The following is a 23,522-nucleotide window of genomic DNA, read 5'->3' on the forward strand; positions in this document are numbered from 1 at the left end:
GTGAAATGTAAATTCAAGCATTACTAGGAAAAAAAAATGAATGACAATTTCAAGACTTTTTTATTCAATCATAAGAGCATCAACCTAATAATGGCAAAGTCAAGTAGAAAGATGAGGTCAAAATTCATCTTTGATGTGAAAGTGCGGCTGGTCCTCAGGCTTGAAGTCCTCGTTGGGACTCCCGTCTTGGTTGAGGATCCGTGCGGCGGTGTAGCCCACGATGGGGTACTTGGCTTTGTACGTGCCCTCGAAGATGTTCTCCAAGGATTGAAGCTGCTCTGTCGACAGGCCCGACTGATGGAGAAAAAGAGATTTAGTCCAAGGGTGGGGTGCAAAGCGAGTCTGGCTCCTAAGTGCTGTTGTCTGAGTCATTCAGTGCTAACAAATATTGAATAAAGAGGTGAGTAAACTGGACAATGGGGCAACAATGGGTGAAGTTGCGCAACTCACAATATCCGATGTCAGGTCTTGTGCCTCGAGTGACATTTTGGCCACGGCTCGAGTGGAGTCCTTACCCACCAGAGCATTGTATGGAGCGTTTTTGCCGTAAAACTCTGAAACGAGAGAAAATTCAACTTGAATGCATGTTTTGGCCTTTTATTATTCTAATGAATGAAAACACAATATCAGTAACTAAACCTAAAATTGAAAAAATATATATATGCTTTGCAGAATTTCTAGCTTCCAAATTAGTATCAGGAGTAAAATCTTTCAATTTTTTGGAACATACCATAAAAAGAAATATTCAGAAAAAGAGACAAAAACTTTTTTTTTAATACGTATAGAATTTAGTATATATAGTATTGTTTTTCTTTTTGCAAACTAAACTTTTAAAACAACGACAAATATGACAAAATGTGTGTTTTATTGGACCTTGACGTGATAGATAAACTGAGTACTCCCAGTGTGGACTCTTCCGCACCTTTTCCTTTAGTGACATCGAACACCACCCCTTTTATTGCCATGTAGATGGGCTCGCCCTCCTGTGACAGTGACATACATTTGAGTGGCTGTAGATTTTCTTATTCCTTTGGTCAATTAAGTTGTACGTACGCGGTTGCCATCGTACCGCCGAAGCTCCTCCTCGGTGAATAACCTGACGGGTTTGGTAGAGCCCTTGTACTTTAACTTGTCTGCTAATGACAAATGTAATAGCGCCACAAGCAGCACAAAAACGGAGTTTGTTGCTGTTGCCATGGCTATTGTTTGTTTGGTTCCTTTGGCCGGATCCGGAAATACTTCACTTCCTGATTGCTTCTATATATGGTCAATGGCGCGTTCAAGGTTCAGGTAAATGTAGGAAATGTGAGTGCTTCTTTACCAATATCGTAATCTTCGATATTTTACTTTCTTAGCTTTTAATATATAAATGTAATTATTGTAAATGGGCGTATTAACATGATAGACATTAACAGTACTATTTTACAGTAGTATTCAATTTTCAAAAGTATTCAACGCACAAAAGGTACTTCATATCATTCAAGAAATTCTTTTATTACTATTGAAAGATCAAATGGACAAATACAATCCATGAGATCTGGATTTCAGTTGAAAACAATGAATATATTAAAGCATTTTCACAGTTGCGTGTTTCTACTGCCAAACACAGGAAATGCCAAGTCACCATCCTGAAAACGTCACTGAATAACAATCGACACGTGGTGTCAAACATTCGGATTCCTCTTATACAGCTCGTAGGCAAACTCCTCCGTGTGCGCATAGTCTTTGCTGACGCCAATGTAGTCGATCTCCAGCTGGAAGGGACCGTCCGCTTTGTCTCCCAGGGTAAATCCAATCGTGTTAATCTGTACAACAGGAAAAATGTTTTTACTACATTGTATGTTCATATTGGTAATGGTTGTGATCTATTATGATGGACTTAAACAATACCTTGTCCAGCCAGAGAGGATGCTGATCATCCTGGATTCTTCCACGATGTGTGAGGAAAAACTTGGAAAAGGGAATCTGCAAAGAAAGATAGATTTTTTTGAATACTATGAATGACATCTGAGCTATAGCTTATATCTCCAGCCATCACCTACCTTAACTTCCTGCCAGTAGGGGCCTCCTCGGGTGTACAGGAAGTAGTTATAAATGTCGTCTTTCTGGTGAGAGAAGTAGGTCTCGGCGGCGATGTTGATCATCCAAGGCCGCCCATCGCCGCGCACACGCAGATGCAGAGTGTTGAAGCTGCTCCAGTCGTGGTGCTTCTTTCGGTCAAACGCCGCCTTAGGGGAGGTTGGAGATGTAAGTGCAGAATACTAATAAATACACTTTCTAGTTTTGCACAAAGTTGGAAAAACAAAGGCGCTAACCAGTGGCTGCTTGGAGCGCATGCTGCAGTAGCCGCTGTAGCGTGTCTCTCCGTCCCTAGGGGGCGTCGATCTCAGCGTCCCATAGAGAAAACAAGTGGTATTGTTGCTCCCAAGCTTCAAGTAGACCTCACTCTGGCCTCCTATCTCACGATCCGACGACACCGTCCACTGTTTCAGACTCTCAGACCCCCGGAACTCCCAAACTACCCGGTTCTGCTCCAGCATGTGTTCCAAAATGGGCTTCCCCTCAGGGCCAACAAAGCGTTCAAAGAATTCCCTTTTCAGCAGCGTCAAGTGCTTGCGGATGCCGTCCAAGCCTTTTGAGAAGCTGAAGTTGATCTTCTGCCATGGAGGCTTGTTGTCTCTGGGCTTGCCAGGCCGTCTGTACTCGCCCTGGGTTACGCTTCGGCTGAGCACGGGACAGAAAAGGTACTGATGGTGCTGAAGGGATCTCAGGAGCCTCATCGAAGGAGGTCCAAGGATGATTGACATTGTGTTTGCGATGTAGACAGTTCACTGCTAGGAAGAGAAACAAATATGTTGAGGATGCAATAGCATACATATATGTACATAGCATGCAAATATTTTCTAAAGTTTGTCAAATGTAAAATTGTGCGCTGAAAAATGAACAAATTGATCCAATAAAAAATCCGTCATATATAAACATGACTATCGATTTGACATTATATTGCACTGACCATTCTGAAGCTTGTATAATACAGGATTACGCACGTCAGGTTGTCTTTTGATTATTTCAAATCCTTTTTGTACGTCCATGAGCCATACCTCAAATTATGTAACCGGAGAATTTCAAATTAATAAATAAAGCTTGTGAAATTCATAGGGGACGATGAAGAGGTTCGGTGACTTCGATAGAATGACAACTTGTGTGCACCACCTACTTGTGTCCGGAAGGATGCATTCACCAAAAGCAAGCGTTCCAGCGCTCATGTATATGGCTTATTCAGGACATAAACTCATCAAATTAACAACCTAATACACTTTTAAAAATTATAATTATTTTTCTTATGTTCGGCTGCATCGATAAATACTTATGTGGATGACATGCAAGGGGGAAAGATTTGCGTCCGGAATTAGGTCACCCAAAACACGTGCAAAACTCCATTCTCGCGACAACTGTGACGTCATATTGGCGCGCATGCCCGATGGCGCCTGCTTATTGCCCCCCCTCGAAACTAACATAAGACGAATCCACCGCGGTAGTGGTGGTTTTAGCTGCTTAGCTTGGCCCACATTACACGGCGTAACCATGGTGAACGTCAAAAAGCGGAAAGGTCGCGTCGTTATCGACTCGGACTCTGAAGACAGCGCCAGCGACGACAACTTAGATCAGGTGACGCGCCTTGCAAGTTGTCAACACTTTGGTTACGGCAAAACAATGTATGCTAAGTAGTTAGCTCATTTTGGCCTCGCTCTGGGAAGAGGAGAGGACCGAAAGTAGGCTTATCTTGTGAAATTTCGTCCACTGTGGCGCCACAAAGTCAACCCAATTGTTTTTTTTGACAAGTTTCCCTCACTTTGTCCACATTATACCAAATAGGCTGTGCATGTCAACAGAAAAACAGTGCTAGCTCCGTGATGCTAACGCTAAGGTGAAATTTTAAGCGGCTGCACCGGACTGCTAATAATGTTAATATTTTCAGTGTGGTATTTAGTTTAATTGAATGTTTATCCAGCCTGTCTTAATATTATGAGCGAACTGGCTTGACTATGACATGTCCGCCGTGATGTTTTCTGCTACTACGACTGGTACTGCTGATGGCGGCGCTTCGTCTTAAATAGCAAACCTTATCGCTCCGGTGACGTCACCAACGTGCTATTTTGGTGCGTTGTTGTCAAACAAGAGTGAGCGAGTTGATCGAGTCGTAATCTGTCAGCGCACCGTTTGCAGCAATGGCTCCAGTTTAAAAAATATATATAGTTAGCCTGTCAGGATAAACATCAACGATGGAGAGCAATTTAAACATTTACTCGATATCCCTGATGGGAGATGGGATCAAGTCACACAAGTCTCAAGTAAGTCGTAAACTTCCAAGTCCTTAGAGAATCCCAAATTATTTTGGTTCGGGCAAGGTAGGCCATTCAATTTCATTCTTTATTTATAGAGAATGTAGAAAATAACGTGCAGCTGTACCACAATGTTGTGTATGTAGCAAAGCTCAAATAAACCATATTTATAGAGCACTTTTTTGCATCTATATATATATATATTCAAATGTACCAGTGGGTGAAAAAGCACAATTCTTTAGCATATCGACCTGCCCTTGGTTATAATTATATTTGACTCCTTACCCATCCTCACTATTCTCCCTCTCAGGAGCTGCTGTCATTAGCAAAGAGGAAACGGGTGGATTCCGGGGAGCAGGAGGAACCGATGAGCAAACCAACAGCCTCAACTGATTCCGAGACGTCAGACAGCGATGACGAGGTAGGGCAGCCCACGTTTGTTTGCTGTGACAATGGAAAGCTCTGGACGTTTATTCTATTGCTTTGGTCTAGTGGACCGTTGGGGGCACCAAAGGCAAAAAGAAGGTAAAACAAGGCAAAGGTCATGAGAAAAAGAATGCCAGCAAGAAGAAGCTTCATAAGACGACAGCGTCGGGAAGCTCAAATGGAGACAGCTCAGGCGAAAGCTCTGCGCCAGAGGAGGGTATGTAAGATTTTAAACTTTTTTTTTTTTTTACTACTCATTGACTCAAATATGATGGAATGGATTTGACGATGAGCCACGTCTCTCTCAGGCGAGGTGTCCGACTCGGACAGCAACAGCTCCTCCAGCTCCGACTCGGACTCGTCAGAGGACGACGTCTTTCGGGACGGCTACGACGACGACCTGATGGGCGACGCTGAGGACAGAGCGCGGTTGGAGCAGATGACGGAGAAGGAGCGCGAGCAGGAGCTCTTCAACCGGATCGAGAAGAGAGAGGTGCTCAAGAGACGGTGAGATGCCATGTCTTGTTTGTCAGGTTGATTTTATATCACTGCACGGGTTTTTTAAAAAATAAATAAGTAGTGCATACGTGACATCATGCTAACTCAACTTGACGTGTTTCGGAAAGGTTTGAAATCAAGAAGAAGCTGAAGACGGCAAAGAAGAAGGAGAAAGAGGAGAAGAAGAAGAAGCACGAAGAAGAGCAGGAAAAACGCAAGCTATCTCAGGTTCCAGACACACAAGTGGTGAGGACCCAACCAAAGTGCTTTTCCATTTTATGGCCGATCCTGAACTTGAATTTGACCCTAACGTGTGAAGCGGCGTTATGGATGATAAGCACCAAGTGTTGAAGCGCTGCTTGACGTCTGTAGGTGATGTCACATAACAAGGAACGGCGATCCAAGCGCGACGAGAAACTCGACAAAAAGTCTCAGGCCATGGAAGAGCTGAAAGCCGAGCGAGAGAAGAAGAAAAACAAAACAGGTCCGTGGCAGATTTTTTTTTTGTGTGTGTTATTTTTTTGTCTGTTTGTGAGACACTAATGCTCCTTATGTTTAACGAGCAGCAGAGCTCTTGGCCAAACGCGAGCCCCTGAAGACCAGCGAGGTGTACTCGGACGACGAAGAGGAGGAAGAAGAGGAAGACGACGACAAGTCGTCCGTCAAGAGCGACAGGAGTTCACGCTCTTCCTCCTTCGACGACGACGACGAGTGAGTTGAACTCCGGACCACCCTGCCGAGCAAATTCCGTGTCGAGTCAGCACGACCCGACTTTATTCGACAGAAAAGAAGAAACGCCGCCCAAATCGCAACCCGTGTCTCTGCCCGATGAGCTCAACCGGATCCGCCTGTCACGACACAAGCTGGAGCGTTGGTGCCACATGCCCTTCTTTGCCAAAACCGTCACCGGCTGCTTCGTCAGGATCGGCATCGGGAACAGCAGCAGTAAACCAGTCTACAGGGTAAAAAATAAACCCCATCAGTTCTTGTCATGCAATTGTGGCAGAATCTTAATGTACTTTTCATACAAGGTCGCTGAAATTACGGACGTGGTGGAGACGGCAAAGGTTTACCAACTGGGCACGACGCGGACAAACAAAGGATTGCAATTACGGTATTTTGTCATCTTGCTTGACGAGAAAGTTTGGAATCACTAATGCCAAATTATATTTTAATTGTTAAACCTGTCTTTTTTTTTTTTTTTTTAATGTCATCCTGCCGTTGTGTTCTTCAGGCACGGCGGCGACATGCGCGTCTTCCGCCTGGAGTTTGTGTCCAATCAGGAGTTTACAGAGAACGAGTTCATGAAATGGAAAGAGGCGGTGAGCGGACGCCCGTGTAATCGATCCCCCCCCGCCGCCACTGCCGCTTCATTCTCGCTCCATCCGCTTTGTATGCAGATGATTATGGCTGGCATGCAAGTGCCCACACTGGACGAGATCACCAAAAAGGAGCAGACCATCAAAGAAGCCATGAATTACAAGTTCAACGACAAAGACATAGAAGATGTCAGTCCATTTTTTTTCGCCCCATTACCTCGATCGATTTCAAGTCGACTAAAACCATCATCGCTCTTTTGCTGCAGATTGTCAAAGAGAAGGACAGATTCCGAAAAGCGCCACCTAACTACGCCATGAAGAAAACTCAGTTGCTTAAAGATAAGGTAAAAAAAGTCACATTGCATGTGACTCGATATGACTTTTTTTTTTTGTGTCTTTCCCCTCGAAGGCTATGGCGGAGGAAAGCGGTGATGGTGACAAAGTGAAGGTCATCCAGGATGAGTTGAATGAATTGGAGGAGCGAGCAGAGGCGCTGGACAGGCAGAGAACCAAGAACATCTCCGCCATCAGGTCTGAAGACTTTCCCGCGTTTGTTCATCTTGCCGCCTTCTCTGCATATTTGACACCGTTGTGTATTTGATGCTGCAGCTACATTAATCAGAGGAACAGAAGCTGGAACATTGTGGAATCGGAAAAAGCTCTGGTGGTAGGTGACCTCGTCGTGTAGGAGAAAATGCCTTCCAGCAACAGAGCGGCATCATTTCAAGCGTGTTCTTACAGGCTGAGGGACAAAATGCCAGAAACCAGCAAATGGACCCGTTCACTCGGAGACAGTGCAAACCCACCATGGTGTCCAACGTAAGGCTTTTTTGCTGATGCAACACTGCGACTGGAATATATTTACATTTGAATGGACTCATCACACTTGTGTGGTTCCCATAGGCCAGAGACCCGTCGGTGCACGCTGCCATTCTGGCTCACCTGAACCAGAAGTATGGTTCCGGATCCACGCCGGACCCTTCTCCTCTTGATAAGAACAAACAGGTCTGACACCTAGTCTATTTTTTTATTTTTTTTGGTCACATTTATAACACGCTTCGTTCACCACAGGGGTCAACGGACCCAAAGGACAAAGACGTAACCAAGCCAACCACAGACCTCTCCGAAGATTTATTCAAAGTTCATGATTTTGACGTAAAGATTGACCTTCAAGTCCCTAATGCAGGTAAGTGGGGGTAAAAAAAAAAAAAACTTTTTGTGCTATGCTAACCTGTGCCCATCGTGCCTTACTCCAGAAGCAAATTCTCTGTCGGTGAGTTCCAACGCGCTCCCTGTAAAAGACGGCGCCCCCCGCCGATCGCTCAACCTGGAGGACTACAAGAAGAGGAGGGGGCTCATCTGAAGATCACTGCACTGCATGAGGAACAGGCTGTGAAAGAGCGTGTGTGTGAGTTCATCGGGGCTGTGCGAGTGTGTGCGTGTGCGACAAAAGACTTTTTATCAGAAGAAACTGATCCAGACACGTTATTCTGTCCTTTGTTTATTTTTTAAACGGTTTATCCTCTGAGGGTTTTTCCCCCCCTTGTTTTTTCCAGGAGAACTCAATGGCGCTGGAATACACTAATTACCACTTTGTTGTTTGACGTTACTGGACACTTAAGTCTTGACCAGCAGTTGAAAAAAAAAAAAAACTCTCACAATGCCCCGTCCATGTTTGTCAAGTATCTCCCCAAATTTTAATGGAGCGGGTACTGTCGGGGACATTCTGCCATTCTGTCACTTTGTAAATTCTGTGAAATTGGCCAGAAGTTGAAAAGAAAATGTGTTTTTTTTTTTGTTTGTTTGTTTGTTTATTTGTTTTTTTTATGAATGTTGCTTCATTCCTCTTGTTAGGTTATGTAAAAGGATTAAAAAAACAAAAGACAAAAACACCCTTGTCCTTAACTCCCAGAGCAGATTCTATTTGTTATTGATTGTCAATAGTTGGTTCCTGTATTGTGGCATGCCATGTAAATATGCATTTTGGAGTGAGTTGAGGAGGAAAAAATAAAAGAGGCACTGTTTGATAATTTTGCTCAGTTTATTTCTACCATGTTCAAAGGTTGTATGCTCTACCAGGAAATTTTATATGAACCACATAATAAACATTCTTTATTATTTACTGTTACCACAAATATGCACCTTTGATGACTTCTATGTGTTTGGGCTAGTTTAAATAGAATCAGGCATTGTTTTGGCCACACATTTGAGGTCCTTTCTGTTGCCCTGTTCCATGTCAACTGTGAGAGGAGATTCTTGCTTATTATTTTTTCTTCCCGTCCGATGATTTTTGTCTTTATTGCATCAGACTTTACGATTCTATTCGATCGATATTCCACTGTAAAGCTTGTTGAAAGATCGCTCTCTTATTATGATCAGGCAATTCTGTAGCTACCATTGTTTGTTGTGGGGTCCTTGGAGTTTGCTTCCTGGTCCACGTATGGGTGATTTGTTATTTCTTCGATTTTTGTTATCATACGATGTCATTTGCTCGTTTTTACCCAAACGACATTACAATAGCTTCTTCAACAATTCAATCTCGCAGATAACAAGGTAGCAGGAGACATTTCTGGACATTGGGGCTCGTTATAAAAGGTAAGCAACGCAGCTTGAGCTCGGCAGCTCAATCTCTTAGCGTTAGACAAACTCGGTATTAAGTACAATTTTTGGTTTATTATTATAAATACCCCATTGAAGGATTAAAAACAAAACAGAATTTATAAAAACTGAAGTAACTACACTATTGTCAGAGTCTGAAACGGTCATTTTTGGCTTTGTTACGTAGTTTTCCCCTAACAACTCTTATTGACAGACTGGTTTCTCTGCAAGGCATCCTAATTAATGTCATTTTGTCATTCCAAAATATTACGTACTTTGGGGTGTGGTTCCATCTCGGGGAATAGTCGCGTTTACTTAGCAAAAACATTAGGATAATGCTGTGCTACCTAGCCTTTTTGCAAAAAGCATCCTTGGATGCGGATGCTAAATGTCTTAAGACAACCAGAACAATGCAGTTGCGATCATTTCAATGCCCAGAGAATGTTTTGTCATCATGTAAATATATGTTTTTGTAATAATTTCAATGAAAAATCTGTCCATTGTGGCATTTACTTTGTCTTTTCCATCAGCAATTAAAATGTCCTGGTTTGCCGAGTTCGCCGGCAAAGCAGAAAACTTCCTGAATCAAGTCGACCAAGGGGCTGCCACCGCCTTGAACAAAAGTCAAAGCAAAACATCGTCCCTTGCCTCGTACTACGATGAAGGTGGCGCGGCCGTCCATCCCGAATACAGCGCTGTCCAATCGGAGACCAGCGCTGTTTCTCAATACGCGTCAAGCTTCATCTCGTCAGCGGCGGACAACATTAAGAAGGCTGCGTCTGCTCCAATCATTTCGGTCCACAAGCAAGCATCGGGGAAAACGTCCAAGGCCCCCCACTCTGCCTCGTCTTCATCCTCTGGCTTCGTGAAGCGCAAAAAGAGTGCGCCTGACGTGGATGATGATATGCTCTTTGACTTTTTGAACAGCTCTGAGCCAACAGTTAGTACCCGGCACGATTCTAAGAGAGATGCCGGCGTTAAAACGATGGTCGCCGAGGGCAACAGCTCGACTCCGACACCTCCTGCCGCCGACTTATTGCAGCATGACGTGTCCCGGGCGTCCAGCCTTGGCTCACCCTCCGCTCACAGCATGAAAGCGTCAGAGGAGAGCTCGACAATAGAGCAAAGCCAAGGTCGGGCACACATTTTGTAGGAATCAAATAAGAGTGAACAATTTGACATGACTTTTTTTGTCATCTCAGACAGTCCAGACTCAGCTGAGACTGGCAACTCGGGCTCGCCTGCCCTTCAGGAGTCCGGCCGACGGGAGTCATGCGGTCCGCCGGAGGAGCCGCAGGGCCAGGTTCTGTCCAGCCTGCGTCTGGAGAACCAACTCCTGCGTAGTGAGGTGGCCTCACTTAACCAGGAGATGGCGTCAGTCATCCAGCGATCAAAAGCCATGCAAGAAGGTGAGACTCATTTTTATTGGATGAATGCGTATGAAAGGTGAGTCCGATTTCTGAACCCTGTCGTCACTTACGCAGAACTCAACAACGCCCGGCTGCGCACCGACAAACGTAACGCCGAGCAATCTCAGAGCGACCGCGCGCTGCGGGGCCTGCGCTCGCAGGTGGATGACCTGAACGAGGCACTGGCCGCCAAAGACGGACAGCTGGCCGTGCTCAAGGTCCGACTGGAAGAGGCCGACCACCTGCTAAGTAGCCGCAGCGTGGCGCTGGAGGAAGCTCAGAAAGAAAAGACAAGGTACGAGCGTTCCTTTTTGCTTAGGTGCATGTCGACAAGAGAAGTGTCTAGGATGCCATCGCGATGTGTAGGATCTTGGAGGACCACACGGAAGGCAGCAGCATGCACTCGCAGGCTCTGGAGAACATGCACGAAAGGCTGCGAGAGGCCGAGCAGGCCGTCAGGAGGGAGCAAGACAATTTTCGACAAATGCAGGTGACGCCTTTTCATCCATTTGTTTGATCGAAGAACCTTTGTCAATGAAATATTCCCGATTTTGTTTGTTTAGAGCGAACACACCGCCCGTCAGTCACGGTTGGAGTCGGAGCGGCAGAGCCTGGCTGAGGCATTGACCGCGGCGGAGAAGCGCGCCGTGGATGAGAAGCTCAGCGCGGACAACCTCCAGCAGCAGCTGAGGAGCGCCAAGAGCGCCGCCGAGGCCGCTAAGCACGAGCTGCAGGACTACAAGCAGAAGGCCTCGCGCATCCTACAAGTGAGTCTCAACACCACCCGGCAAAAGAAAAATACAGATCCCAGTTGTTGAGTAAGGATGTGTGTTTCATGTCAAGTCCAAAGAGAAGCTGATCAGCAGCCTGAAAGAGGGCTCGGGTTTAGACTCGCTGGACGGCAGCGGCGCGTCCACACTGGAAATAGAAGAGCTCCGCCACGACAAGGAAATGCAGAAGGAGGAGATCCAGAACCTGCAAGGCCAAGTGCACTCACTCCGGACTGAATTACAGGTGAAAGAAAAAAGGAGTTAAAATGTTCCATCACCCAAATCTAGTCGGGTGTGATTCACTCCTGCGGGGAACTTGATGTGTGGTTTCGATCCGCAGGATCTGGAGAGTCAGTCCCTCGCCGAGGCGGAAACGTGGCGACAGCAGGCGGCGCAGTTTGAGGAGGCGCAGGCGGCGCTGAACCGGGTCAAACAGGAGCTGGAAGCTGAGGTGGAGCGGCACAAGCAGGTGGGAAAAGAGCTTGAGGACACAATGTCGTCTCAAAATGGCGCCTTTGTTTTTTTTTTGTCAAACTCTTCTTGTTGTTCGCAGGAGCTACAATATGTGGAGGAGGAGCAGAAACGTGCCAAAAGTACCCTGCAGAGCCGCGTCAAGGACAGAGAAGATGAAATTCAGAAACTCAGGAATCAGGTCGGTCTGACTACATGTCAGTCACGGTGCTTTTTTCTTTTCTTTTTTGAATAGTAAAACAAATCAAATAATAAAAAAAGAGGAATAACCAAACATTGGATGTAACCCAATTTTAATTGCACCGACTTGTGCATGCTTCATTTTTTTTTCCTTCCAGTTGACCAACAAGACGCTGAGCAGCAGCCAAACGGAACTGGAGAACCGCCTCCACCAGTTGACTGAAACGCTGATCCAGAAGCAGACCATGCTGGAGGCTCTGGGGACGGAGAAAAGCTCACTTGTCTTCCAGCTCGAGCGCCTGGAGCAGCAGCTCAAAAACACGCAGGGCGGGCCGGCCACCGGGGGGGCCGCTATCAACATGAGCGGCGTCGAAGGGCCGGGTAATCTGTTGCGCTCCTCGTTTTGCCGACCGTTAACATTGTTTTACCCTCAACCTTTTTTCTTTTTTTAATCTTCAGGAGCCAGACAAAGGAATATTCCGGTACTTTTCAGCAATGAAGAAAGTCCTGGTGTATATGGGAAAGTGCAAAAAGCAGCCAGCACCATTGACCGTTTCAGGTAAAAGCGCAAGTCCTGAACACTGGACTACATTACCCACAAGCCACTTGGGTATAGTTTCCGTTTGTCTCATTCCAGCATCAGACTGGGGATCTTCTTGAGGCGCTACCCCATGGCCAGGGTTTTTGTCATTTTGTATATGGCGAGTATTTAAGCCTTTCTCTTAGGGTGCGAGGAACTTGGCGTAGTTTCCACGTGCTAACATTTGGACTGATGTTTGCAGGCGGTGCTGCATCTGTGGGTGATGATTGTTCTTCTGACATACTCTCCGGAAATGCACAACAGCCATCCCGACGGAAGCTAGGTGAAAATGTCCTCGGCAGCTGAACTGTATAAGGCTCTGAGATCTGATTATTTTTTATTTTTTTGCACATACAGACACTTGCAGATTTATTCTCCGACTTCCCTACTGACAACGGCATTACGTTCGAAGAGAATTACTGAGAGGTATTAAAATTTTGCAGTCTCATGAATGGTAATGGATAAAAGCTGTTTTGTGTCAGGGCTTTCAGACTGCTGTCAGACTTCTGACAGATTGTATTTAACAATGTAAAAAGATTATTTTAATAAATGACCTAAATATTACAGAATCTTGTGTTACTTTTTTATTTATATTATACATCGGGATAGAAAATGGATAAATTCACAAATGAATGACGTCACACGTGCTGACTGGCCCTTTAAAAATGGTTGGCCTCCACGGACAATCCCACAATGCACCGCGGCGGACGTGTCCACGTCACAGCTGACAGCCAGCCGTCCCCGTAATGGCTGCCGGAGCCTAGTTGGCAGTCTAATGAAGCGAACGCGTAAAAGCTGTTTTCTTATTAAACTATCGACTTGAGGATTTACACCCGCCTATATTTTTTTGTATTAACGGTTCAGCTTAATGTCCTAGGTCGCTGGCTAATTGAAGCTAGGCTAAGCTAGCACCTCCCCTTCCTCGGTCGCCCTCACCGAGCTTCTGTTTTGGTTCGGCCGTGTTGTTGAGCCACCCCAAAACATGTCATCTTGGCTCGGCGGGATCGGCTCCGGCCTCGGCCAGTCGCTGGGCCAGGTCGGTGGGAGCCTGTCGTCCTTCACTGGTCAGATCTCAAACTTTACCAAAGATATGTTGCTGGAGGGAGTGGAAGAAGTCGGAGGTAAGTCGCCACATCATCAGCAGACCTTATCACTCGATCTGTAGATTATCCAATATGTCAGCACATACATTATTTCTTGAACGATTTACGTTAAGGATAAAATCACATGATTCCGCAGTGATTTTGTCAATTGTAGTCAAAAACATTGACTTGTTTCTCAAAATTATGCAAATGATTGAATCGAATCACGTGACCGCCCGATCCGTTTTTTCAATTGCAATGTTGTTTTCCAAAGCAACGTGAGTTGTTAAATGTGTTTATTTATTTTGATGGTTGGTGACATATTAGCCGAGAAGTTCAATATATTAACTGCACGGGACTGTGTGTTTGCTTGTGTGTCATGTGTCAAGTGTTAAAGCAGATCTCACGTGCAGAATGGAAATTCATGACATCACATGAGACATATGTGTTTATTTCTGAATGGAAGAAGAAAAAAAAAAGAGTTTCTCTTGTTTTCTACAGACGCCGCCACGGAGCTGCAGTTGTCCAATTCCAAGCTTGCGGACGTGGAGGCTACCTTGTCCTCTCAGAAATTTGAGGTTGGAATGTTCTTATTTTCTTTCCCTCCTCCTTGTTTGGTGTCCTGGTGGGACTTTTGTGTTTTACGATAAGATTATCATCAGGATGTTGACATGGGAGGAATATTTAGCATCTCGTTTCTAACACTAGTCAATTTGCTAACAGCCCGCGGACGTCTGACAAACACTCCTGTTGACTTTTATTTTTGGTGATTCAACGCTCTGGGGACATATTTGTATGTAATTGTTTTTTTTGCAGTGTGAAAGGTTGAAAAAGCTCCACGCTGAGCTGGAAGAGAAGCTGGAAGCCGCGGAGATCCAAAACAAGCAGCAGTCGGCCGAGTACAGGAAGCTTCTGCAACAGAAAGATGTAAGTTGTTTGGAATCAAACATTAGTTACTGTTTAGCTTTAAAAAAAAAAAAAAACATCATCTGTCCTAGGTGGAGATCAGTCACCTGAAGGCTCGACAAAGCGGGCTCCAGGAGGAGGTCCAGAATCTTCAGAGCTCTGTCCAGTCCGCTTCTGCTGCTCCCGTGCTGCCCGTCACCCTGGCCTCTTCCAGCGTCGTCACCACGGCGACCTCCTTCCTTTCCCAGTCGTCTGCGTCCCACCACCATCACGGTTTCCACGGCGACGACATGGACCTCAGCGAAGTCATCTCGTCCCAGCAGGAGATCAACCGGCTGGCCGCCGAAGTGCTGCGACTGGAGGCGGAGGTGGCGCACTGGAGGCGCATGTCGCAGGTGATGAAGTTCACTAGATGCTTAGCTAGTTAATTGATACCAGATAAATGATACAAGAACAAAAATTAAAAATAATTGAATCTTGAATTGTTCCTTTAGGCATCGACATCAGCGGGGGCAGGCAACTCCGACCAGAGTGACGTTCTCAAACTTCAAAGAACCGTTAAAGTAGATTCCTTTTTTTTTTTTTCCATCTCAGTGAACTTCAAAACTGGCCCAACACTTTAAGACTCGACATCTTCTCGTGTGTCTTTATAGGAACTGCGAGACAAGATAAGCCACGAAGTGGACGAACACCAACACGAGCTCGCCGCCCTGCAGGACGCCCAGCGTCAGAAGATATCCGACCTCAGCCGGCGACACCGGGAGGAGCTGGCCGAGTATGAGGAGAGGATCGAGGAGCTGGAGGAGCAGCTCCAGAATGGTCTGCTGATGTTTCGACGTGTATATGAAAAGAGTGCATAGCAAATGTGATCAAACTGTTTCCTGTGGTCTGTAACAACAAAAAAGATTTTTGTCAACTAATCTCCAAAGGTTCTTCTCCAGGCTCCTCTCCAACCAGCTCCCCATCAAACCCCTCCAAAGAGCTAGAACTGCAGACCACTGTCGCTACCCTGCGCCAGGCCGCCGAGGAGCGGGAGGCACATCTCTCCGAGCTGTCCGCCGACCTGGAGGAGGCGCAGAGGCTCCGGGCCTCTCTGCAGTCCGAGAGGGACGACGCCCAGGAAGAGAACGCTGCGCTGCTGCAGAACTACGCCCGTCTTCAGGCCTCCGTGGACGAGCTCCAGGGGCGCGTCCGGGAGCAAGAAGGCAAGGCTGTGCAGAAAGCTCAGCTGGAGCATGAGATCCAAGTGCTGAGGGACAACCTCGCCACTGCCGAAAAGGAAACGGAGCAGCTAAAAAGTCTGCGGGAGGTAAGCTAGTCCTTGGTTGTGACTGCTCACGATTAGTTTTAAATTTGTGTCATTGCTCTCATAAATTAGGCAGAACCTGAGGAGGTCGAACATGCCGATATCTTAGAACTGAACACGGTCATTGGCACATTAAGAGAAGAGAAGGAGGCCCTGGAGCAGGAAAAGGTGCGATGATGTCATTTTTGTGTCATGGCCGCACAAGGGTAGTCGTGGCATTCCTTGAAATTGACAGAACATCACTTTTCCCCTCTCAAAGCTCACTTTGCAGCAAAAACTGAGCGCGGCCGAGGAGAAAATAGACAGCGCGGCTCGACCGGCCGAAACCGAGTCGACGGAAGACCTGAAGGAGGCGCTAGAACGTCTCGAGAGGACTCTGAAGGCCACGCAGGAGGAACGTGACACCCTGCTGACGGAGCTGGAGGAACTCGACCGGCAAAACCAGGATGCGACGCAGGTCTGATCAAATTTGGCCAACTTAGAAAAGATGAATTTATCTCTGAACTGTAATTTGTCCCTTCTTTTCCCAGCATCTGATCTCCATGAAAGAGCAGCTGAAGAAGGCCGAGACGGAGCATAGCGCCACCAAAGACAGGACTAGATGGCTTGAGCAGGAGCTGGAGGCCCAGAAAGAGAAGACCAGCCAGAGTGCGTTCACGCTCAACGACTTGCACATGAGCAAGCAGCAGCTAGAGAGCGCTGTCCGGGACCTGAAGGACAAACTGAAACAAGCTCAGGAACACAACAAGGAGGCTCGCAGAGAAATGTCAGAGCTGAAGAAGAGCTTGCAGGAAAAAGAGCAGCACTTGTTGGCGGCAAAACAAGAGCTTAGTCAGACCCTAAGGAGAAAACCAGATGATGCTGAGCTGGGGGTGAAGGAGAGAGAACTCTCGGACCTTCGACGAGAGCTGGAGAAAGTGACGTCGCAGGACTTTGAGCTGAAGATGGAGAACAGTAAGTTGAAAGAGGCTGTGAGGAAAACGGAGGACTCGTTGAAGGAGAACCAGACGGCGACGAGCAGGACGTTGCTGGAGAAGGACACGCGCATCGAAGCCCTCAAGTTGGAGAAAGAGCAGCTGGAGCGCGAGCTGCAGCGGACCGAGCGCTCGCTTGCGGAAGGGGCCAAACAGTACCAGCGCACCGTCGACGAACTGAGCCGGGCGCACTCCATGGACGCCTCGGCGTTGCAGAAGGAGCACGAGCGCGCCGTCAAGCTCAACCAGGTGAAGGACACGGAGATCGCTCAGCTACGCCTGGACGCCGAGCAGATGGCGGCCGACCACCGCGACACCAACGAGATGCTCGCCATCACCGTCGCCGGGCAGAAGCAGCTGACCGACTTGCTCGAGGAGAAAGACGAATTCGCCGAGACGCTGAAGCGGAACGCGGCGGACGAGCGGGCCGAGCTGGAGACGAGCGTCGCGGCGGCAAGGAGGGAGGCCGACGCGCTCAGACAGGCGTTGGAGGAGAAGGACAGACAGCTGGCGGGCATGAAGGAGGACAACAGTCACTTGAAGGAGGAGATGGACCGCGTGCAGGATCAGCAGAGCAGATCTCCGCGCACGCTGGACATCATCACTGAGCTGGAGGCCGAGATCACCCAGCTCAAGTCCTCCAGAGGCGGCCTGGAGGAGGAGATGCGGGATCTCCGGCAGAGGCTGGAGGAGCAGCAGGTGTCGCTCCTCAGCTCTCGAAGCGAACTGGAGCGGGCCGCGCTCGACTTCGACAGGCTCCTCCAGGCCAGGGACCAGGAGCTGGCCGGACTACGGCGGACCTTGGAGAGTCGTGGTCCCGCCGAGTCGCCCATGGAGCAAGGCGACATCATACTGCAGGAAGACAAGACGGTGTCACTGAACCAGGAGAACGGCAACGAGAAGCACGACCTCTCCAAAGTGGAGCTGGAGCGCTTGGTGAAGGGCATGAAGGAGAAAGAGACGGAAATCAGCCAGCTGAATGAGAAGAACCTGTCCCTGACCAGGCAGCTGGACCAGATGGCGCTGTCTCGTGACGAAGTGGGCAAGCTTTCCCAGGTGATCTTGCAGAAGGACCTGGAGATCCAGGCCCTTCACGCTCGGGTCACCATGGGCGGTGGCGGTCAGGACGTCCTCTTCCTCCAGCAGCAGCTGCAGGCTTACGCCGTGGAGAGGGAGCAGGTCCTCGCCGTGCTCAACGAGAAGACCCGGGAGAACAGCCAGCTCCGCTCCGACTACCACCGCCTCATGGACATCGTGTCCGGCAAGGAAGCGGCGCTTCTCAAGCTACAGCAGGAGAACCAGCGGCTCTACAATGCGGGCGACCCCTCGGGGAGCCAGGAGATGTTTAAGGAGACTATTCAGAATCTGTCGCGCATCATCCGGGAGAAGGACATTGAGATCGACGCGCTGACGCAAAAGTGCCAGACCCTGGTGACGGTGCTGCAGTCGTCGGGCGGAGACGGCGGCGGGGGCGTGGTCAGCAGCAACCAGTTTGAGGAGCTGCTGAAGGAGCGCGACACGCTCAAGCAGCAGGTGAAGAAGATGGAGGAGTGGAAGCAGCAGGTGATCACCACCGTCAAGAACATGCAGCACGAGTCGGCGCAGCTTCAGGAGGAGCTGATTAACCTCCAGGCCCGGGTGACCGCCGACGGCGACGCCGGCTCCCAACTCTCGGTGGACTACGCCAGGCTCGTCCAAAGCTACGAGCAGAAGGAGCAGCGGCTGGGGAGCTTGAGTGTGGAGCTGGCCCAGGTCCAGCAGACCCTCAGCCAGCTCAGCACCACCAAGGATCTCCTGCTGGGCCGTCTCGACCACGCGGCTCCCGAAAGCACAGCTCAGTCGAGCGCGGTCGACGGCGCCAGCCAAGACTTGACTTCCCTTCAAGCTCGGCTGGCCGAGCGAGAAAACCTGATCCGGACCCTCCAGGAGAACAACCACCGACTCTCCTGCTCCGCCTCAACTTCCGAGAGCGACCAGAAGAACCACGCCGCCGAGCTCCAGCAGGTCCGAGCCAGCCTGGAGGCGCTGCAGAGGTCGGTCCGTGACAAGGATCTGCTCATCAAGACCAAAGGGGATCAGCTGAGCCGGCTGGGCGAGACGCTGCGCAACCGCGAGAGCGACAACGAGGTGCTGAAGCAGGCCGTCACCAACCTGAAGGAGCGTGCCCTCATCCTGGAGTTGGACGGCAAAACGCTGAAAGAGGAGAACGAGCGGGTGGCGGGCCGCTCGCGGGAGAAGGAGTCCGAGTTCCGGGCTCTGCAGGAGACCAACATGCAGGTGTCCATGCTCCTGCGCGAGCGTGAGTTTGAGCTCAACGCCATGAGGGACAAAGCCACCACCGTGGAGAAGATGCTTAAAGACAAAGAACAGGTCAGCCCACTCGCCTTTCACCAGAGAAGATCGTGAATTGTGTTTAAATCTCTTTTTTTTTTTTTTTTGCCACAGGGTAAATCGAGTGAGCTCAATCAACTCCTGAACGAAATCAAGTCCATGCAGGACAAAGCGGTGGCTTTCCAACATGAGCGGGACCAGGTGATGATGGCGCTCAAGCAGAAGCAAATGGAGACCACGGCCTTACAAACCGAGGTGTGGATGTTCACTGGACTTGAGCCGCACAAAATAAAGAGAGTAATTCTAATAATAAAATCGGCACACCAACTGCTACTCAACAAGTTGTTTGGATCTTCACAGCTTCAGCACGTGCGGGACAAAGAGCAGCGTCTCAACCTGGAGCTGGAGAGGTTGCGCAACCACCTGCTGGAGATCGAGGACTCGTACACGCGGGAGGCTCTTGCCGCCGAGGACCGCGAGACGGAGCTGCGGCGGCGCGTGGCCCTCCTGGACGAGCGGCTGGCCACGTCCTCCAGCGCCGTGGAGAGCGCCAGGTCGGGGCCCAACTGACACGACGTGAATCGATGGAAGCGAATCCAGCTTCGTCATGTTTTTATTTGTGCTTGTAGCCAGCAGGCCAGCATGCAGGTGGAGTCTCTGCAGGAGCAGCTTAGCGGCGTGCTGAAGCAGCGGGACGACGCCCTCCTGAAGCTCGGGACCTCCCAGGAGCAGGTCAAACAGTATGCAGTTTCACTCTCCAACCTGCAGATGGTGCTAGAGCAGTTCCAACAAGGCAAGAATCAGCTTCCGTCACGGTGGAAACGAATAATAAGCCTTTAATCGAACTAAAATGAAAAGATTGAATCCTTTTCTCCCTGTTAGAGGAGAAAGCTATGTACTCGACCGAGCTGGACAAGCTCAGGAAGGAGAAGGAGGAGTGGCGGAAGAAGGCGGACAAGCTGGAAGATCAAGCGTCCGCCCTTCAGGTGCTTTCAATGGCTTCACGGCAAAAACTCGAGGTGAAGTTGAAGTAAAACGACGCTCGCGTTGCAGATGAACCTGGACGAGGCCAACGCAGCTCTGGATTCGGCGTCCCGCCTCACCGACCAGCTGGACTACAAAGAGGAGCAGATTGAGGAGCTGAAGCAGCAAGGTGAGCTCACGGCATTGGACCACAAAGAACCATCTTTGTTGTCCCTTCACCGCTCAGGGCGCGTTTCATTTCACACAGCCAATTTCCATCATTTGGTGTTTGGGCCACCTTCAGAACCGAACCTCGCCCCTATTGCCTTTGGCCTTTCCTACTACCAACAATAAAGTTATTTACTTCTGGCCGACCCAGGGATTTTTTTCCAACGTCACATTTGAAGGGCCTTCTTGTGTCAGGCGCAACTTTCTCTCTCTCGTCATTTGTTTTGAAACAAATCAAGGATTTCCTCCGACATCACTCATGAAAGTCGCCTTGCGCCTGGGCCAATTTTTTTTTTTCCCACGCTTTTGTTTAGTCTTGAATGCAACATCCGATAAGCCTTGATTGGTCGTGTTATTGTAGACCTGCTTTACCAGCTCATTTGTTTGCGTTTCTTATCCACCTATGAAACATGTATAGAATGTCGACGTCTGCTTCTCAGCTAACGTGCTTACGCGTGTGTGTGTGTTTGTAGTGGACGTGAGACAAGAAATGTTGGAGGAGGCCCAGAAGAAACTGATGAACCTGTTGAACAGCACCGAGGGCAAGATTGACAAGTAGGCCAAAGAAATAACGCGAATAATAAATTGATAATAAATTCATACAAATTGAATTTTGTGTCGCCCAGGGCCTTGATGCGTAACCTGCTTCAAGGTTACTTCCACACGCCCAAGAAAAAGCGGATGGACGTGCTGAGGCTCATGGGTAGCGTGCTGGGACTCAGCCCAGAGGACGTGGACAAGGTTAGCGGCGAATTGAAAGCGCTTTCGCCTTCAACTGAATGACATCATTGTGGTCGGCGGAATAACGCCGCTCCTGTTGCCACTCGTAAACTCACAAGCGCCTGCGTGCGTGTTCAAACGGCCCTTTTATTAACGTTCCGTTAATTAACACCGTGTATATGAAATATGTTGTTTTTGGGTGTTAATGTGCTTAAAGGGGTTGAGCGGAAAAAAAAGTTTAGTCAGTTTGAACAGGATTTTTTTGTTGTTTTGAAAATTCTGTACGCGGACGCTGCGGGAAAAAAAAAAAAAAGCTTAAATTGGGTAACGAGAGGGTCATAAAATCAAACAAGGCCTGAAGGTTTGAAAATCGCTGCAGCGAGCTTGAAGCACGCATTTAGAAATGTAAATTAGCTTTTTGTGGACTATAAGAAACCTCGAAAACTTTTAAGATAAGTGGAGGGGGGGCTTTTCTTTCTCCACCACGAAGGTCTGGCAGCTACCTCGAGGAACCTTTCCAAGCCTCCTAAAGGGAAACAGATACGGCAAATTGGATTACTGCGCCCCCAAAGACAAAGAACATTTTTATGGTCTTGCACTTATGTCATCGTGGGTCCCTTGCCTCTTTTTTTTTTTTTACGCTAATGTCCCTTTCCGCTCGTGTTTACATCGGAATCACAGATCGCTCTAAGTGCATCCAGCTGCGAGCGAGCTAGCTTGCGACGATGGCCGGGGAGAATGACAGCGTGGTGAGACCGCTTCCTCTTGCGGAGACGTGCCGAGTCAGCAAAAAATACCCCGCGGATTCAATTATGCGGGTGGGAAGGGGGTGAGGTCCATTATGTCTTCGGCAACTTGTCTTGCCGCAACATAGCTGCTCGATTTTAGCCCTGTGGTTTTCACGTGAGTTCACAGTGCTACCAAACGAAATCAAATTACAATCCACTAGCTTCGTGCTAACCCACAATGCAAAGCACCATTGACATGCTAATAATTAGCATTGCTAGACTCCATATCGCCCAGTCTTAGTTATTGCTGATTTTGGCATACTACCTCTTGTGGTCCAGATGCTGGACGAGGACACGGCACGCGGCGTGAGCGGCTGGGTGTCGAGCTGGCTCGGTGGCCGAGGCCCCCAGAGCGTCCCCAACACTCCCCAGAGGCCCACGAGCGGGCAGAGCTTCAACACGGTCAGAAGAAACAACCCAGTGATGTCATTGGGCATCTTCTTAATTTTTATTTTTATTTGTCACAGTCTTTCTCAGAAATGTTTGTCAAGTTCCTGGAGATTGAGTCAAGGCCGTCTCTCCCTCCGCCCAAACTTCCCATCATGGATATCAAGCCTCTGAGCGCCCCGCCCTCCAGAAAAACGCAGACAAGCGGCGCGGCCCCCGGCAAGACCAGCAACCCCTTCCTGGCTCCGCGCTCGGCCGCCGTGCCTTTGCTAGGCACCGGCGCTGCCCACTCCGGCGGGCCGGGCGGGCATCTGTTGATGAAGTCCATCTCGGACACATTGCCCACCTTCACGCCCGTGCCCGTGTCGGCCGAGGCAAGCGGCGGCGCTGTGCTCAAGGACTTGTTGAACCAGTGAAGAAGATGTTTGTTCTATGCAGAATGAATCAAAGTGCTTCCTTATAAAAATCAGAGACACGAGAGAGAATTTAGGACTCTTGAAAATTGCTACAATGAACCGTGACATTTTTGCCAGCAAAGACTTTCGGGGCTGAATTTAAAAGAAGAAAAAAAAAAAAAAATAGACTGCACAACTGTTGTTAAAACCAAAATGGCAATTTTTTTCAAGGCTTTTTTCGGATCCTACAAATTCATCCCCAAATAATACCGCGGAGGGATTAACGACCGCCTGTCGAATGAAATTTTGAAAACCGGTTTAGTCGAATGAACCAGATTCACAATCTACCGTGAACGTTGGAAAGGGAAGGAAAGCACCTTTAGGTTTCTTGAAAGGTATTGTTTGTCAACCCAAGTGACCTTGTGAACATCTCCACCCTTTCCCCCCTTCTTTTTTTTTTTTTTTTAGCGACAGTGATGTCAAGCATTATGTGGCTGCGGTCCCCCGCACAAACTACGCAACACGCATCCGACTCATAAAGGGCGTATGAAAACAGTGCTACTTTTAGACGGTTAAACATGTTTATTGGGTGGGATTGTTTTTTTTTTTTAATTTATGGGAACTTGTTATGACGTGAGACATCCAAGTGCCTGTTACTTTGTGCAAACAACTTTGCAAATAATCAGGAGTGTACATGCGTGATAGGAATATTTATATTTACACAATCGTTTGTACATTTATCTTCATGTAAATTCGTGGCATTTTTATTGTAAATTAGAGTAACTAGAAAAATAAATAAGTTGGTCCGCCCCCTGGTGGTGGTGCAGCATAATGTGAGCAATGTGAGG

General features: G+C 48.3%; 5 protein-coding genes across 11 annotated transcripts; 3 read left to right on the plus strand and 2 right to left on the minus strand.

Moving 5' to 3' along the window:
- Positions 1-41: 41 nt before the first annotated feature.
- nenf (neudesin neurotrophic factor) lies at positions 42-1,219 on the minus strand. Its single transcript, XM_061300518.1, has 4 exons — positions 1,054-1,219; positions 923-983; positions 451-554; positions 42-294 (listed from the first exon to the last, which is right to left on the minus strand). Exons 1-4 carry the CDS (start codon positions 1,195-1,197, stop codon positions 118-120), a joined length of 486 nt encoding a protein of 161 aa, XP_061156502.1. The 5' UTR covers positions 1,198-1,219; the 3' UTR covers positions 42-117.
- Positions 1,220-1,475: 256 nt separating this feature from the next.
- On the minus strand, positions 1,476-3,232 carry ndufaf1 (NADH:ubiquinone oxidoreductase complex assembly factor 1). Of its 5 annotated transcripts, none has more exons than XM_061300493.1 (5): positions 3,048-3,232; positions 2,316-2,831; positions 2,043-2,228; positions 1,891-1,965; positions 1,476-1,805 (listed from the first exon to the last, which is right to left on the minus strand). In XM_061300493.1, exons 2-5 carry the CDS (start codon positions 2,805-2,807, stop codon positions 1,665-1,667), a joined length of 894 nt encoding a protein of 297 aa, XP_061156477.1. In that variant the 5' UTR covers positions 2,808-2,831; positions 3,048-3,232; the 3' UTR covers positions 1,476-1,664. The 5 variants fall into 5 exon arrangements, with proteins under 5 accessions (XP_061156477.1, XP_061156475.1, XP_061156473.1 ...); XM_061300491.1 differs by having other exon boundaries at positions 3,014-3,232; XM_061300489.1 differs by having other exon boundaries at positions 2,316-2,834; positions 3,014-3,231.
- Positions 3,233-3,489: 257 nt separating this feature from the next.
- On the plus strand, positions 3,490-8,616 carry rtf1 (RTF1 homolog, Paf1/RNA polymerase II complex component). The gene is made up of 18 exons (XM_061300418.1): positions 3,490-3,669; positions 4,654-4,764; positions 4,836-4,986; positions 5,078-5,276; positions 5,396-5,513; positions 5,640-5,751; positions 5,834-5,978; positions 6,052-6,229; positions 6,299-6,381; positions 6,502-6,589; positions 6,668-6,775; positions 6,853-6,930; positions 6,996-7,117; positions 7,196-7,253; positions 7,328-7,405; positions 7,490-7,591; positions 7,658-7,772; positions 7,843-8,616. Exons 1-18 carry the CDS (start codon positions 3,586-3,588, stop codon positions 7,947-7,949), a joined length of 2,037 nt encoding a protein of 678 aa, XP_061156402.1. The 5' UTR covers positions 3,490-3,585; the 3' UTR covers positions 7,950-8,616.
- Positions 8,617-8,809: 193 nt separating this feature from the next.
- On the plus strand, positions 8,810-13,163 carry golga5 (golgin A5). 2 transcript variants are annotated; one of them, XM_061300415.1, is made up of 15 exons: positions 8,810-9,030; positions 9,132-9,181; positions 9,715-10,317; positions 10,387-10,593; positions 10,669-10,888; positions 10,960-11,083; positions 11,157-11,360; positions 11,437-11,607; positions 11,704-11,832; positions 11,917-12,015; positions 12,173-12,395; positions 12,474-12,573; positions 12,652-12,715; positions 12,797-12,877; positions 12,952-13,163. In XM_061300415.1, exons 3-14 carry the CDS (start codon positions 9,723-9,725, stop codon positions 12,875-12,877), a joined length of 2,217 nt encoding a protein of 738 aa, XP_061156399.1. In that variant the 5' UTR covers positions 8,810-9,030; positions 9,132-9,181; positions 9,715-9,722; the 3' UTR covers positions 12,952-13,163. The 2 variants fall into 2 exon arrangements, with proteins under 2 accessions (XP_061156399.1, XP_061156398.1); XM_061300414.1 differs by having other exon boundaries at positions 8,810-9,024.
- A 122-nt stretch (positions 13,164-13,285) lies between these two features.
- trip11 (thyroid hormone receptor interactor 11) lies at positions 13,286-23,506 on the plus strand. 2 transcript variants are annotated; one of them, XM_061300365.1, is made up of 19 exons: positions 13,286-13,715; positions 14,178-14,254; positions 14,493-14,603; positions 14,675-14,977; positions 15,077-15,145; positions 15,236-15,401; positions 15,512-15,891; positions 15,961-16,056; positions 16,148-16,345; positions 16,419-19,232; positions 19,308-19,448; positions 19,554-19,747; positions 19,823-19,986; positions 20,076-20,179; positions 20,247-20,346; positions 20,858-20,939; positions 21,011-21,125; positions 22,172-22,294; positions 22,360-23,506. In XM_061300365.1, the coding sequence occupies exons 1-19, from the start codon at positions 13,577-13,579 to the stop codon at positions 22,693-22,695; spliced, it is 5,712 nt and encodes a 1,903-aa protein (XP_061156349.1). In that variant the 5' UTR covers positions 13,286-13,576; the 3' UTR covers positions 22,696-23,506. The 2 variants fall into 2 exon arrangements, with proteins under 2 accessions (XP_061156349.1, XP_061156350.1); XM_061300366.1 differs by having other exon boundaries at positions 15,524-15,891.
- The last annotated feature ends 16 nt before the right edge of the window (positions 23,507-23,522 follow it).

The sequence above is a fragment of the Syngnathus typhle genome, linkage group LG16 (assembly GCF_033458585.1).
Source record: "Syngnathus typhle isolate RoL2023-S1 ecotype Sweden linkage group LG16, RoL_Styp_1.0, whole genome shotgun sequence".
Classification (NCBI taxonomy): Eukaryota; Metazoa; Chordata; class Actinopteri; order Syngnathiformes; family Syngnathidae; genus Syngnathus; species Syngnathus typhle.